The 16,577-nt window shown below is 41.5% G+C and overlaps 1 protein-coding gene across 7 annotated transcripts in view; it reads right to left on the bottom strand.

The window, feature by feature from the left end:
• The window catches only part of bbs9 (Bardet-Biedl syndrome 9), a 562,903-nt gene that overhangs the window by 95,320 nt on the left and 451,006 nt on the right, over positions 1–16,577 (bottom strand). For 2 of the 7 annotated variants that reach the window (XM_060822953.1, XM_060822951.1), the window contains exon 22: positions 14,826–15,240. The exons of 3 other annotated variants lie outside the window; for them this stretch is intronic. In XM_060822953.1, coding sequence (XP_060678936.1) covers positions 15,152–15,240 — 89 coding nt within the window. In that variant the 3' untranslated portion in view covers positions 14,826–15,151. Of the gene's footprint in view, positions 1–14,821; positions 15,241–16,577 lie in introns of those variants that run through there. 2 more of the 7 variants (XM_060822965.1, XM_060822954.1) reach the window with 2 other exon arrangements.

Genomic DNA, 16,577 nt, shown 5'->3' with positions numbered 1-16,577 from the left:
CACACAATACACAACACCTCACCTCAAAGGACAACCATCTCAATCACACAAGTGCAAGGGACCTAATAGGGAAGGCAGATGAACTCAGGGCATGGTTCGGAACATGGGACTGTGATATCATAGCAATTACGGAAACATGGCTCAGGGATGGGCAGGACTGTCAGCTTAAAGTTCCAGGATACAAATGCTACAGGAAGGATAGAAAGGGAGGCAAGAGAGGAGGGGTAGTGGCATTTTTGATAAGGAATAGCAGTACAGCTGTTCTGAGGGAGGATATTCCCAGAAATACATCCAGGGAAGTTATTTGGGTGGAACTGAGAAATAAGAAAGGGATGATCACCTTATTGGGATTGTTTTATAGACCCCCCAATAGTCAGAGGGAAATTGAGAAACAAACTTGTAAGGAGATCTCAGCTATCTGTAAGAATAATAGGATCATTATGGTAGGGGATTTTAATTTTCCAAACATCGAGTGTGTACAAGACAATTTTCTGATTCAGTGTGTGGATGTACCAACTAGAGAAGGTGCAAAGCTTGTCCTACTCTTGGGAAATAAGGCAGGGCAGGTGACTGAGGTGTCAGTGGGGGATCACTTTGGGGCCAGTGACCATAATTCTATTTGTTTTAAAATAGTGATGGAAAAGGATAGACCAGATCTAAAAGGTGAAGTTCTAAACTGGAGGAAGGACAATTTTGACGGCATTAACTTTTGAAAGCTGATTAGAGGTAGATGTTCGCAGGTAAAGGGACGGCTGGAAAATGGGAAGCCTTCAGAAATGAGATAACCAGAATCCAGAGAAAGTATATTCCTGTCAGGATGAAAGGGAAGGCTGGTAAGTATAGGGAATGCTGGATGACTAAAGAAAAAGAAGGAAGCATGTGTCAGGTATAGACAGGACAGATTGAGTGAATCCTTAGAAGAGTATAAAGAAAGTAGCAGTATACTTAAGAAGGAAATCAGGAAGGCAAAACGGGGACATGAGATAGCTTTGGCAAATACAATTAAGGAGAATCCAAAGGGTTTTTACAAATATATTAAGGACAAAAGAGTAACTAGGGAGAGAATAGAGCCCTTCAAAGATCAGCAAGGCGGCCTTTGTGCGGAGCCACAGAAAATGGGGGAGATACTAAATGTGCAAAAGGATATGGAAGATATAGACTGTAGGGAAATATATGGTGACATCTTGCAAAATGTCCAAATTACAGAGGAGGAAGTGCTGGATGTCTTGAAATGGTTAAAAGTGGATAAATCCCCAGGACCTGATCAGGTGTACCCGAGAACTCTGTGGGAAGTTAGAGAAGTGAGTGCTGGGCCTCTTGCTGAGATATTTGTATCATCGATAGTCATAGATTGGCAAATGTGGTGCCACTGTTTAAGAAGGGTGGTAAAGACAAGCCAAGGAACTATAGACCGGTAAGCCTGACCTCGGTGGTGGGCAAGTTGTGAGGGAATCCTGAGGGACAGGATGTACATGTATTTGGAAAGGCAAGGACTGATTCGGGACATGGCTTTGTGCGTGGGAAATCATGTCTCACAAACTTGATTGAGTTTTTTGAAGAAGTAACAAAGAAGATAGATGAGGGCAGAGCAGTAGATGTGATCTATACGGACTTCAGTAAGACGTTTGACAAGGTTCCCCATGGGACACTGATTAGCAAGGTTAGATCTCATGGAATACAGGGAGAACTAGCCACTTGGATACAGAACTGGCTCAAAGGTAGAAGACAGAGGATGGTGGTGGAAGGTTGTTTTTCAGCCTGGAGGCCTGTGACCAGTGGAGTGCCACAAGGATCGGTGCTAGGCCCTCTACTTTTTGTCATTTACATAAATGATTTGGATGCGAGCATAAGAGGTACAGTTAGTAAGTTTTGAAAAATGTGATGCTGGAAAAACACAGCAGGCAGGTTTTTCCAGCATCACATTTTTCAACTCTGGTGTCCAGCATCTGCAGTCCTCCCTTTCTCCCAGTTAGTAAGTTTGCAGATGACTCCAAAATTGGAGGCGTAGTGGACAGCGAAGAGGGTTACCTCAGATTACAACAGGATCTGGACCAGATGGGCCAATGGGCTGAGAAGTGGCAGATGGAGTTTAATTCAGATAAATGCAAGGTGCTGCATTTTGGGAAAGCAAATCTTAGCAGGACTTATACACTGTTGCTGAACAAAGAGACCTTGGAGTGCAGGTTCATAGCTCCTTGAAAGTGGAGTCTCAGGTAGATAGGATAGCGAAGAAGGCTTTTGGTATGCTTTCCTTTATTGGTCAGAGTATTGAGTGCAGGAGTTGGAAGGTCATGTTGTGGCTGTATAGAACATTGGTTAGGCCACTGTTGGAATATTGCGCGCAATTCTGGTCTCCTTCCTATTGGAAAGATGGTGTGAAACTTGAAAGAGTTCAGAAAAGATTTACAAGGATGTTGCCAGGGATGGAGGATCTGAGCTACAGGGAGAGGCTGAACAGGCTGGGGCTGTTTTCCCTGGAGCGTCAGAGGCAGAGGGGTGACCTTATAGAGGTTTACAAAATTATGAGAGGCATGGATAGGGTAAATAGTCTTTTCCCTGGGGTCGGAGGGTCCAGAACTAGAGGGCATAGGTTTAGGGTGAGAGGGGAAAGATATAAAAGAGACCTAAGGGGCAACCTTTTCATGCAGAGGGTGCTATGTGTATGGAATGAGCTGCCAGAGGATGTGGTGGAGGCTGGTACAATTGCAGCATTTAAGAGGAATTTGGATGAGTATATGAAAATGAAGGGTTTGGAGGGATATGGGCATGGTGCTGGCTGGTGGGACTAGATTGTGTTGGGATATCTGCTCAGCATGGACGGGTTGGACCGAAGGATCTATTTCCATGCTGTACACCTCTATGACTCTATAAGTTAGTGTTGTAAACATTAATTGTGCTACACCTATATCCTTTCTCAGGTAAGAGAACCAAACAGTACACAGTACTGCAGATATGGTTTCTACAACATCCTATTTATTTGCATTAATGCTTCTTTACTTTTGCTACAATTCCTTTTTTTTAATAAAGGCTAGTATAGCATTCACTTCATTAATTTGCAATTATGCTATTTCTTAAAGTCCATCTCTTTAACCAAGCTTTTAGCCCTCTGTCCTAATTTCTCTTTAGATGGCTCAGTGTCAAATTGTGTTCGATGATTCTCCTGCGAAGCAGCTTAGGAGATTGTATTACATTAACAGCATTATATAAATACAATTATCTGTTGTTATTAAAACTACCATATCTTCCATGAAGACATCTTTGCAATTTCCTAATCTTTATTTGTTTCAGTTCAGAGTTGGTTTGCAAGACAGTTGAAGCTTTAATGAGCTTCCAGCACTAACTGGATCCTACCTTCATTTCACCGAAGCTCAGGTCCTTGAGGACAAACTGGCTGTGGAACCTTCCTGATCCCAATGGTTCCACATTGGGCAATATGTTTAATTATCAAATTACTGGAGGAGTTTCCAACGAGGGATTTCATAATAGGAATATAGTGTCAGCATGACCCCCTGCTAACATCACAACACTGCCACATTATCACAGACTAGCACAGGCCAGCTCCACCTTAGAAACATTTAAAAACATTCAACAAAATCATTCAAACATTGATTTATACAGATACAAGGAGGCATTAAAATTATATTTTAAAATTACTGAATTTTGTAAGATAATTATGATATTGAAATGGAATTCAAGTCTATTGAATACATTTCAATATTGATACGATCGATAACTAAATCTGCTGTAATGTAGCCTTGTGGTGACAACTGTATGGGATACCGACGTTATGTGAGCAAGGATGAGCTCTGACCCATCCCTGATAGTACAAAGGTTGAGTTTCCTCCTGTCAAGTTCAATATATGCTATTAGTGAGAGTGTCAAAAGCATTTAATATTGTTCAGTCACAATTTGAACTTGGAACACACTGCTAACTATAAAAGATTATCTTCTATTTGCAAAATATTAAATAGAGTACAGGTGATTGAAATAAACATGCATCAAATTCATATAACATCACTTTAATTTGCCTATCCCTGGGGACATTATTTTGAGAGCAGCTAGTCTAGTCTATGGTAATTCTGTATACTGGCAAGCATAGGTGTTTTTCAGAAATGTGCCTGTAAATTGAAAATTATGGAGTAAAATCTGTGTATTTTAATAATTCCACTCCCAAAACCTTTCAATTTATCTTCAGTGGAATTTAATGAGCAACTATTTATCTCCCTTCCTTTTGAATCAAAATTATTTTTGATGATGGAGTTCTGTGGAATGCCGGTGCTCAGATGTCTCAACTTGCTACTTACATTTGTATATTTTATAGCTAATGAATACAAAACAGATGTGTACTGCAGGAGTAAACAGCTGCTATTATTTTTCTGGTGATTTTATATGACAGAATTGACTAAAGTGCTTATATTGCCTCAGAATGCCCTTAGTTTCTGGAAGTGATCCTCGATTCATTGCAACAGAAAAACAGTAGCTCTTCTGTAGAATTGCTTAAAACACTTGTTAGCTCCTAGGCAACGTCTGCATAGTAGCTTTGAATGATTAAACACAGAAAGCAATGATGGATAAGTGTAGATATCCCATTCATAACAGTTAGGATGACATGGCAACTTGAATTAACAGAATTTCCCTTTAAGCAATGTATCTGCATCCACCTGCACATCTAGTGCAACTTCAAATATTACTTTTTAGCTTAAAAATTGGAATTTTGTTTACTATAATCATACCTGAAGAATTTTGAGAAGTCAGTCTTGCAGACCCAAATGCCTTTTCTTTTATAAAATCATCACTAAAATAGTTTATGAAGCTCTGTAATCTCAGAATAGCCTTTCAATTGGTGCCAAAAGAATTGCCATCATTAGCTCCAATTTCAGTGAAGCAAGTTGCCCTGAAGGCAAATACGTAAACACTTCATCATGTCCTCACATTGGATCATCACTTCCAGCAGCATTAAACACTGCAGATGATTCCTTTGACCTAACTCCAATGTAATCAAATACCAGTACTGCAATGTATCAGACTGGATTTCAAAGGAAGATGGTCGAAAACAGATGGACAGATATATGCACTGTAAAATTGAATGACCATGTATGATGTACACTAAATGATATTTCAAAACAAACTTATTCTGAACACTGCTTGTGTGCTGTGAAATAATAATCACATCTGCTTGCACGTATCTGAAGATCAGCATGCTGTATTTTTAAAGAACTGAAACCAACATGGTCATTCTAAAAGATGAGAGACTTAATAAACAATGTAGGTCTTTTTCAATATATAATTTCAGTTGCATCACACTGTAAACCTTTGCTATAAATTCTGCGTCTTACGATCTTATATTCCACAACCACCCGATGAAGGAGCAGCGCTCTGAAAGCTAGTGATTCCAAATAAACCTGTTGGACTATAACCTGGTGTTGTGTGATTTTTAACTTTGTATTTTATTTGGTCTGTTATAGAGGAAACTAAGAGTTTCGATTAAATCTCAAGTTACTTCTCTCATTAAAAACGGCTGGCATTTATGGTGCACCTTATCACAGCCTCAGGATATCCGAAAGTGTTCACTTTAATAGATCACTCTTTTGAAGCTGTCATTGTTGTCGCAAAGGTAAATGTAGAAGCCCAAATTGTGCACAGCACTTTCTCACAAACAGCAATAAGGAATAAATTCATAAGGAAGAAACTTGAGCACTTGCTCATTATTACCCATTGGCTCGAGGCTTTTGGAAATGAAATTATTGAAATTATACAGATTTTAATCCTATCATTTTAAATTGAGAGACACATCTCCAGCAACGACTTGTGATTGCCAGTAAACAGCATTTCCATTTCATAGGCTGACCTTAGTACTCTCCTTGGGGGTAAGAGGGTTGAAATATTTTGTTATAAACACGTGTAGCTGTTCCTTTCAGTCACTTATGCCATACTTAATAGTTTGCAAATCTAAGATAGTTATTACAATTAATAGTGTGCTCTGCAACTATGCAGTCTTTTTTTACCATTCAAGTTGTAGCTGAATAGCATGGCAAGTTTTTGACACCCTCATTAATACAGCAAAATACTGAACCTGACAGAAGAAATTGAACCTTTGTACTTCCAAAGCCCAGTTGTGACAGGACTTCTTCCACTGCTTTGAGCAGTGAATTCTCTTAACCAGTTGAACCCGCCCTCCACACTGGCAGGCAAAGTTTAGCAGTCATGGAGATCAGCGATCTTACCACAGACCTCCTAAAGTGCAGGACCTATTAGATTAGATTACTTACAGTGTGGAAACAGGCCCTTCGGCCCAACAAGTCCACACCGACCCGCCGAAGCGCAACCCACCCATACCCCTAACCTAACACTATGGGCAATTTAGCTTGGCCAATTCACCTGACCCGCACATCTTTGTGACTGTGGGAGGAAACCGGAGCACCCGGAGGAAACCCACGCAGACACGGGGAGAACGTGCAAACTCCACACAGTCAGTCGCCTGAGTCGGGAATTGAACCCGGGTCTTATAGGCGCTGTGAGGCAGCAGTGCTAACCACTGTGCCACCGTGCCGCCCACTAAATAAATACCCAAATAATGTACTTCAGATCGTTTTGGATCCTCACAGGAGGGAATTTACTGCCTGTCACTTCGGAAATGGTGGTGAAATTTCTCCTAGGCGGAAGCTTGTCAAAAATGTACTTGTAAATTTTATAACACAGGAGGAGGTCACTCAGTCCATTATACCTTTGAAAGAACTGTTCCATTCGTCCAACTTCCCTGTTGTTTCCCCATTGCCTTGCCAACATTCCCTTTCAAGTATTTGTCCAATCCCTTTTAAAAGTTATAAATGAATCTGCTTACACTGTCCTTTCGGGCAGTGATTCCAAATCACAATGCTACCTGGGCATAACCAATATATAAAGCATTAATATATCATCCAGAAGATGAGGAATATTAGACTGGTGAATAGTAGATTTCATTACTCAAGGTCATCTATATCTGATCATGTATATACTATCCACGTACAGTCGCTTAACTTCAGGGCACAGCAACAATTATCATTGTAACTCTGCTGCAAGGACTTTATATGGACTTGGACTGGCTTACATATTGTACCAGGCTTGCTTCGCTTGTTCTCTTAGTACTCCCTTACTCTGAGCCTATATAGATGCTCACTGCAGCCTTGCCTTGCCTTTTAGCATAGACACAAAGCCAGGATGCTTGTCATAGTTGTTAGCAGTGAAGAAGTAAACATGCTGTTGTCTGGCACAATATTATGTCAATCGCACAGCTACATATGTGCCGACATTATAAGCATCAAACACATGCTCATCTCTCAAATTCTGAAGGAAGATGTCCTCAGTCAATTCGGACAACCTTTGATTGGGGGTATCAACACAGTACGTCAAGAGTAGTCTCTGGTTAACAGTCCAATGGCTTGGGCAGGGTTATTCACCCACTTGGATAGGTCAGGGTCAGATTCCTCTTCTGGTAAGGAGTGAGGATCTGCAAATCAGGCACCCTGTCATCCAACCTGGCTCTTTCTGCTCATTTGTGGGCTGTTTTCTCCCGGACTGAAACAAAGAGAGATTCATGGGAGACTGGTTAGCAAGGCTAGATCTCATGGAATACAGGGAGAACTAGCCATTTGGATACAGAACTGGCTTGAAGGTAGAAAACAGAGGGTGGTGGTGGAGGGTTGCTTTTCAGACTGGAGGCCTGTGACCTGTGGAGTGCCACAAGGATTGGTGCTGGGTCCACTACTTTTTGTCATTTATATAAATGATTTGGATGTGAATATAGGAGGCATAGTTTGTAAGTTTGCAGATGACACCAGAATTGGAGGTATAGTGGACAGCGAAGAAGGTTACTTCAGACTACAATGGGATCTTGATCAAATGGGCAAATAGGCTTAGGAGTGGCAAATAGAGTTTAATTTAGATAAATATGAGGTGCTGCATTTTGGAAAAGCAAATCTGGGAAGGACTTATACACTTAGGTCTTAGGGAGTGTTGCTGAACAAAGAAACCTTGGAGTGCAGGTTCATAGCTCCTTGCAAATACAGGTGCAAGTCGATAGGATTGTGAAGAAAGTGATTGATATGCTTTCCATTATTGGTCAGAACATTGAGTAGAGGAGTTGAGAGGTCATGTTGCGGCTATACAGGACATTGGTTAGGCTACTTTTGCAATACTGTGTGCAATTCTGGTCTCCTTCTTATCGGAAGGATGTTGTGAAACTTGAAAGGGTTCAGAAAAGGTTCACAAGGATGATGCCAGGGTTGGAGGGTTTGATGTAAAGGGAGAGGCTGAATAGGCTGGGGCTGTTTTGCTGGAGTGTCGGAGGCTGAGGGGTGACTTCATAGAGTTTTATAAAATCATGAGAACATGGATAGGATAAATAGGCAAGGTATTTTCCCTGGGGTAGGGTGTCCAGAACTAGAGGGCATAAGTTTATGGTGAGAGGGGCAAGATATTTAAAATGGACCTAAGGGACAACTTTTTCACGTAGAGGGTGGTGACTGTATGGAGTGAGCCGGCGAGGAAGTGGTGGTGGCTGGTACAATTGCAGCACTTGAAATGCATCTGGATGAGTATATTATAAGAAAGGTTTATGGGTTTATGGGCCAAAGGCTAGCAAATGGCACCAGATTAGGTTAGGATATCTGGTTGGCATGGACGGGTTGGACCGAAGGATCTGTTTCCGTGCTGGTACTTCTCTATGACTCTAAATGTATGGCACAGCTGTTAGAACTGATGCAGATGAGGAAAGGTGGTGGTTATCCTGAATGAGTGAGTAAGCTGCACAGAGACCCTGCAGGATTACTGGTATGATGGGTTGGGATAGTTAAGAGTGAGCGAGAGAAGGTCTTGGGGGCAATAGTGAGTGCAATGCAGTATAAGCATTGGTGGGAGGTGTGTGAAATACCAAAAATTGAGTATGGGGTCTCAGGTAGCAAATAGTGGCACTTATGTTCATGGAGCTCAGTATGAAAGTATGAGATAATGCATTTTTGGGCACTACTATGGGAAAGGAGCACATGCTGAATGAGAGGAGCCTAGGAAGTACTGCAGATCCTTGGAAGCAGCAGGACAGCTAGATAAGGCAGTTAAGAGGACAAATGAGATACTTGCCTTTAACTGTCATGGCAGTGAGTATAAGAGCAAGGAGGTTTCGGTGGAAGTGTATATAACATTAGTTAGGCCACAGCTGGAGTGCAGTATGGTTGCCACTGTACAGGAAGGATGTGATTGTTCTAGAAGGGGTGCAGAAGAGATTCACCAGCATGTTGCTTGGGCCGAAGCTTAATTAGATTAGATTCCACACAGTGTGGAAACAGGTCCTTTGGACCAACAAGTCCGCACTGATCCTCTGAAGAGTAACCTACCCCTTCTCTGACTAATGCACCTAGCAACTATGGACAATTTAGCATGGCCAATTCACCTGGCCTGCACATCTTTGGAATGTGGGAGGAAACCAGAGTAACCGGAGGAAACCCACGCAAACACGGGAAGGATATGCAAACTCCACACAGACAGTTGCCCAAGGCTGGAATCGAACCTGGGACCCTGGTGCTGTGAGGCAGCAGTGCTAACCACTGAGCCACTGTGCCGCCATTCAGCTGTGAAGAGAGACTAGACTAGTAGATTGTTTCCTTTGCGCAGAAATAGTTAAGGGTAGATCCCATTGAGGTACAGAAAGTTCAGAGGAGTAGAAACTGAGTAGATAAGGAGAAACATCTCCCCTTTTTAGAGGGATCAATAACCAGAAGGTACAGTTTTAAGGAACAGGAAGCATAGAGAGAATTTGAGGAAAAGGTTTCTCACTCAGAGAGCTGTGGATATCTGTAACTTACTGCCTAAAAAAGAGAGAGAGACAGGAACTCTCTAGACATTTAAGAATTGTTTAAATGAACATTTGAAATACCATATCACACAAGGAGATGGGTCAAGTGCTGTAAAATGGGATTAGAACAGATGGATGTTTGATGACCACACGGACATGATGGGTTTCTTTCTGTGCTGTAAAAACTCTATGATTCTCTGAGGACACTGACCTACTTCGAACATTGCTGGACATTCCTTCCAGATGGCTGAGACTGCACTGACCCAGGTAGTGAACATGGATAAGGCTGGCAAGGGGAAGGTCTGGTGTTTGGCCTCATTTGTCATTCTAAGGGAGAAAGGATGACTTTCCAAAGCACCACCACATCCATCTGCTCTTCCAGGTCCCTGTGTACAAATCAGGGCACCAATTTTCCTTTATCTGCAATGTCTCTGGCAAATATCATGAACCTTGTTGGGTAGCGACGGTCTGGCTTTTCTTGAATGGGTGCACAACACCCCTTGAAAGATGATGCCCGCACCAGGAATACCTGGCAGTGGTGAATTCAACCTGCTGTGGTGAGTGAGAAACTTAGGCTAGCATAGGATGAGAGGGAATCATAGGGGCTTGATTGGTGCTGCATTTTGGGAAAGCAAATCTTAACAGGACTTATACACTTAATGGTAAGGTCCTAGGGAGAGTTGCTGAACAAAGAGACCTTGGTGTGCAGATTCATAGCTCCTTGAAAGTGGAGTGAGTCGCAGGTAGATAGGATAGTGAAGAAGGCATTTAGTATACTTTCCTTGGTCAGAGTATTGAGTGCAGGAGTTGGGGAGGTCATGTTTTGGCTGTACAGGACATTGGTTAGGCTACTGTTGGAATATTGCATGCAGTTCTGGTCTCCTTCCTATCAGAAAGATGTTGTGAAACTTCAAAGGGTTCAGAAAAAATTTACAAGGATGTTGCCAGGGTTGGAGGATTTGAGCTATAGAGAGAGGCTGAACAGGCTGGGACTGTTTTCCCTGGAGCGTCGGGGCTGAGGGGTGACCTTATAAAGGTTTACAAAATTATAAGGGGCATGGATAGGGTAAATAGGCAAAGTCTTTTCCCTGGGGTCAGGGAGGGCATAGGTTTAGGGTGAGAGGAGAAAGAAAAAAAAGAGACCTATGGGGCAACTTTTTCATGCAGAGGGTGGTATGTGTATGGAATGAGCTGCCAGAGGAAGTGGTACAATTGCAGCATTTCAGAGGAATTTGGATGAAGGGTTTGGAGGGATATGGGCCGGGTGCTGGCAGGTGGGACTAGATTGGGTTGGGATATCTGGTTGACATGGACGGGTTGGACTGAAGGGTTTGTTTCCGTGCTGTACATCTCTATGACTCAATGACTGTAGTTAAAGAAGTCAAAAGTGTGGTGCTGGAAAAGCATGGCTGGTCAGGCAGCATGCGGGGAGTAGGAGTGTCAACGTTTCGAGCATAAGCTTTTCATCAGGAATAGTTAAAAAAGATCTAATTAAAGTCTGTAAAGTTCTGAAGGTCATAGGTAGCATAGAGAGGAAGAAACGTTTCCCCTTAGTAGAGTGATCAATAACCGGGGGTTATTGGTTGGAGGTGAGTTTGAGAAACATTCAGAAACATTGAGAAAAAATTGCTGGGCCATTTGGAGAGAAACCTTCCATGAAACTCATTTAACCAAACCATGGAAAGATTCAGTCCATTCTAATTGAAGATTACAGAAGCCCTTCTACATTATTTAATTTGGAGGCTTTCCATCTGCCAGTCTGGTAGGGCGGCTCAGCCAGGATTCTATACACAGCATTCAGACATCAGATTCCTACCATCAATATGTGATAGAAAATATTATTAATGAAAGATGACTAGCCACTAAGAAATCTCCTGTCCACTTAATGAAGGGTAAAAAGTCAAACCTCATGATTAAATCAAACCCAATTGTAAAACAAGGAGAAGAATTTATAGGGTCATTAATGGGACCAGTAAAGAATGCAGTAATGAATAACTCCTGCCCATGAAGATGTCCTTGAGTGAATCATGTTATTTTAAAAAGATGGACTGCCCCTTTGCTGGCCATAAAGATTCTGTAAGAGTGGAGAAGCAGCCCTCCCGTTGAGAGAATGCAATGCAGCACCTTGCTTGGCACATTTTCCTAAGTATTCTCTGTGTTAAATTAAAGTACAATGGGAAATCAGGATGTAACATCCCCAATGTGAGGAGAGTATAGTTTTGGATAGTAAGTTGTTCACATCACATTCAACAGTAACACTCAGTTCATTGTTGCAGCTTCACAGACTCAGACGAACATCCTGGGGATTCTTTGTAACTCTTATTGAAAGATCTTTTAATATGAGAATCCAAGGGGTGCATCATATTAAATCTTTAAGAACAAGAATTTCACCCCATGGGTCAGCCACTGTGAATGTGTGAGTGTTTTGAATACTTTCAGAATGTGTGAATGGTTTAAATAGTTTAATTATAGAGAGTCCGTTCTTTAGTAAGTTGACAGCCTCAATTTCAACAAGATTTAGAAATAAATCACTGTCAACCAATCCAGGGCTAATAAAACACATCATATTTCTCCAATATGCGTAAGCTATATTGTATTGCAGTACAGGCCAGTATAAAGGTGCCTTATGACATAAACAATTGGTTTTCTTCAAGAGAAACCAAATCCTTGTTCTTTTGATGTGTGTGTGTTGATGTGTGGACCTCATCAGAAGCAAACACTGATCCTGCCAGTGAGTTCTGTGATGTTTCTACCGAGTCCAACAAATCTGGCAAATGGAAGGGAGCGATCTGCTGATGCCATGGTCAACAGCAGCCCACTAAGCAATGGCCACAACACTGTATAATTGCAAACACTGGCATGTCCATCTTCCTTAGCTGTTGGCTTATTCGCATGAACCCAGTGTGATGGACAGGGGAGTGGCATCAAGAAGAATCTACAACTGATATCCAGCATTTCCATCTTTCTGATCATGTCTTGAACCCTTTCCAACCATATTAGCCACTCAACATATTCATCCTTACCTTCATCCCTATTGTAAAGAGAAACTTTATTTTTGACACTTGGCTCTCAGTTGAACAGTTTTTAACCTCTCTATGTTCATATTTTATACATGACAAAAAACAGTGGAAATGTATATTCACATCTTGAGATTTGTTCTTCTCAGTTTTTCTCAGTGATGTCCTTTGGATTAATATGTAATTTCTAAAGAATTAGCAACTCTCAGGGCTGAGGCTGGGATCATTCTGCTCCACATACTTCAGCATTAAAGTGTATTTTGCACTGAATTACTGAACGAAGGCTAGGGTCTTTTGTTCAAATAATGGAAAAATATTTCAGCTCAGGGTCACACACCATTTGTGAGGCAATGAAAATATAGAGAGAAGAAATAGGCTGAGTGGCTGATTTATCTCAAAATCTAACCCACAGCTTAGAAATCATAAGAAGAGTTAAGTGTTATGTGAAAGAAAATCAGTTCCGGACAAAAATTGTACTGCAGGTTTTGCATGAATTAAACAGCTGGTTTAACGTTTTGTTTGAGGATCTGCAAGAGCCTTTGGGAAATTCTCAAACATTTAAATGAATGTGGTAAAGCCCTGCAGACTATCGATTCCAAGTTTGTATCTTCTGAGTGCTACTGAGCCTTCTTGAATTCATAAAAGATGCTGATATTCTTCATCAGCTCTTGTCAATACATAAAATATGAGTTATGGTACAGATAGCTCCTTGAGTTTGTTTTATACTCTTGGCTGTGAAACTGGGTCTTGTGTGAAAGATTAATTCTACAGATGCTGTTGCTTCTCATACCTCAACAAGTAACTATTCTTTCTGTTTTGACTCAGATATTAAAGAGCAAAAACCCTAATGCATCAACTGTGTCAATGAAGCTAGACATAATGGTAAGAAGAAAACCAGTATGGGAAACTGGAAGACTGTAGAAATGCAGGGTCAGGATCAATTAAGGTCAAAATATGGAAAATGCTAGAAAGACAAAATTAAAGGCCCTTTATCTGAAGTAATGCAGTGTTCATGATGAGATCTATGGATTGATGGCATAACTTAGAAGTAAATAGCATAAACTAATTGCCATTCTTGAGCCAAGGCTGCAGAGTGATCAAAGCTGGGAACTTAATATTCAAGGATATTCAACATTTAGGAAGGTTAGGAAGGAAAGAAAAGGGGATGGAGTAATACTGTTAATAAAGGATGGGATCAGTACATGAGTGAGGGAGGATCTTCAATTGGAAGAACAAGTTGCATGGCATAATCTTATGAGGGTCTGAATTAGTTGGCTATGGTAAGACATGTGACAGAAACATAAGAGAAATCCAGGTGACACCTATCACAATGTCAAGAGCAACACTACATCTTTTCGTTAAGTTTTGGATGTCAAGGCGATATTCTTGCTTGACAACAGTGGGATGCCTATTAAGGGGATTATTCCTTATTAATAACCTTACTAATTGCACATCTTACCGTATTAATATTCAGCTTTCTATCACACCATAACCTCATGCAAACCAGACATAGAGAATTATTGACATGGAAGTTAGAGCAAGTACCTGGCGATTTCAGCTTATCACTGACTCCAAAGGACCTCTGTGATGGACACCAGGCATGAATATTTCAAGACATACTCCATGACATCAGGCATGGACATTGACATCCAACATGTGCCAGCTTCTAAGAATCCTCAAGGCACATCTGCAATCTACTTGCTGTATGGTTCTGCATTTTAATGCTGCACCTTAGGGCACAACAGCAACAATCATTGTAATGTTGCATCAAGGTCACTTTGTGTTCAGGAATATGCACCCAGCTCATAGATGGGGGTAGGTTGTATCTCCAGGCTGCTTGCTTGCTCTCTTAGTGCTCACTTACTTTGAGGAGAAAGTAAGGTCTGCAGATGCTGGAGATCAGAGCTGAAAATGTGTTGCTGGAAAAACGCAGAAAGTCAGGCAGCATCCAAGGAGCAGGAGAGTCCTCACTTTCTCCTTTTGAACTTTTTGAACCATCAGCCAGAGGTACCAAATTCACAGTACAGCTGTATCCCCATATCATTTAGTGCAGACATAAAGCCAGGAAGCTTGTCATGGTTGTCAGACCTTCTCAATCAAGTGAAGGCAGATAACCTTCAGTCTGGATGTCCCAACACAGCAAGTCAAGGGTATCCTCCATGCCAGTCCATGAATTTCAACACAGTCAGCCACTTAGCACAATTAGAATGAAGATCCTCTCTTCATAAAGCTCCTCTTCATAAGGAGCCAAATGTTGCAACAACCACCCATTTTCATTCTTTCTGCTCTATTGCGGGCTGTCTTCCTCTCAAAAGTGTAACAAAAGTTCACCAGACTGATTCCTGGGATTTTGGGATTGTCCGATAAAGCAAGATTGAGGAGACTTTGACCTGTATTCTTAAGAGATTAAAAACATGAAGAGTGATCTCATTTAAACATATAGTGTAGATGTAGGAATAAAATCAATGAGGTAAAAACAATGACTGCAGATGCTGGAAACCAGATTCTGGATCAGTGGTGCTGGAAGAGCACAGCAGTTCAGGCAGCATCCAAAGTGCAGTGTAGGAATGACATTCCCCTGGCTAGATTCTCTATTTGAGGAAATTATTTACCCCATGAGTTGTGATTCTTTGGAAGCCCCTTTCTGAAAAGACAGTGGATGCAGAATCTTTGAATATTTTAAGGCAGAGGTACATAAATTCTCAATTACCTAGGAGAAAAAGATTATTGGGGATATGCAGGAATGTAAAGTTGAGGTCAAAAGTCAGCCCAGCCATGACCTTATTGAATAGCAGAGCAAGCTCAAAGGGCTGGGTGGCCTACTCTTGTTCCTTGTTCATATGGTTGAACCAGTGGAGACAGTGTCAGAATAAATGCTCATCATTTACGACAGAGATGAGAAGGAACTTGAGTGGTGAATTTTTGGAATTCTCCACCCCAGAGAGCTGTGGAGGCTTCGACATTGTACATGTTCATACGTTGATCAATAGATTTTAGATATTCAAGCCATTAAGAGACATGGGAATAGCATGGGAAAATTATGCTGAGGTAGAGAATCAACCATGGTCTACTACAATGGCAGTGCAGTCTGGATGGACTTATTCCACTCCTACTAGCTACTGTTTCTTTCAAAATTCAACACAAAATAAAGCCGATACACTTGCAGAATACTGAGAGATTGCTGCACTATTTGAATGTGCTGTTTCAACAGGAATTTTAAAACTCGGTTTCACCTGCCTTCCCAGATAAACATGAAAGATCCTATGGTAATACTTTGTAGAGTACTGCAGCATGGTGACACAATGGTTAGCACCAGGGACCTGGGTTTGATTCCAGCCTTGGGTGACTGTCTGTGTGGAGTTTGCATATTCTCCCCGTGTCTGTGTGGGTATCCTCCCATATTTCAAACATGTGCAGCTTAGGGGAATTGGCCATGCTAAATTGCCCTGTAGTGTCCAGGGATGTGCAGGCCAAGTGGATTAGCCATAGTAAATGTGGGGTTACAGGAATAGGTTGGGGAGTGGGTCTGCATTCGTTGGTCATTGGAGGGTCATTGTAGACTTGATGGGCTGAATGGCTTTTTTCTGTAGCAATTCTCTGAGTAGTGAAGATATCCTTGATGACCTGGGAGATATTTTTCCCTCACTATATTCTGATTATTACTGCATTGCCTTTTGAAGGAGCTTTCTATACATCAATCGGCTACTGTGTTTCCTACATTCTAACAGTGACTG

This window comes from Hemiscyllium ocellatum, chromosome 4 (assembly GCF_020745735.1).
Source record: "Hemiscyllium ocellatum isolate sHemOce1 chromosome 4, sHemOce1.pat.X.cur, whole genome shotgun sequence".
NCBI classification, from domain to species: domain Eukaryota; kingdom Metazoa; phylum Chordata; class Chondrichthyes; order Orectolobiformes; family Hemiscylliidae; genus Hemiscyllium; species Hemiscyllium ocellatum.
Note: the sequence above shows the minus strand (reverse complement) of the source record. Positions and strands in the feature narration are given on the sequence as shown.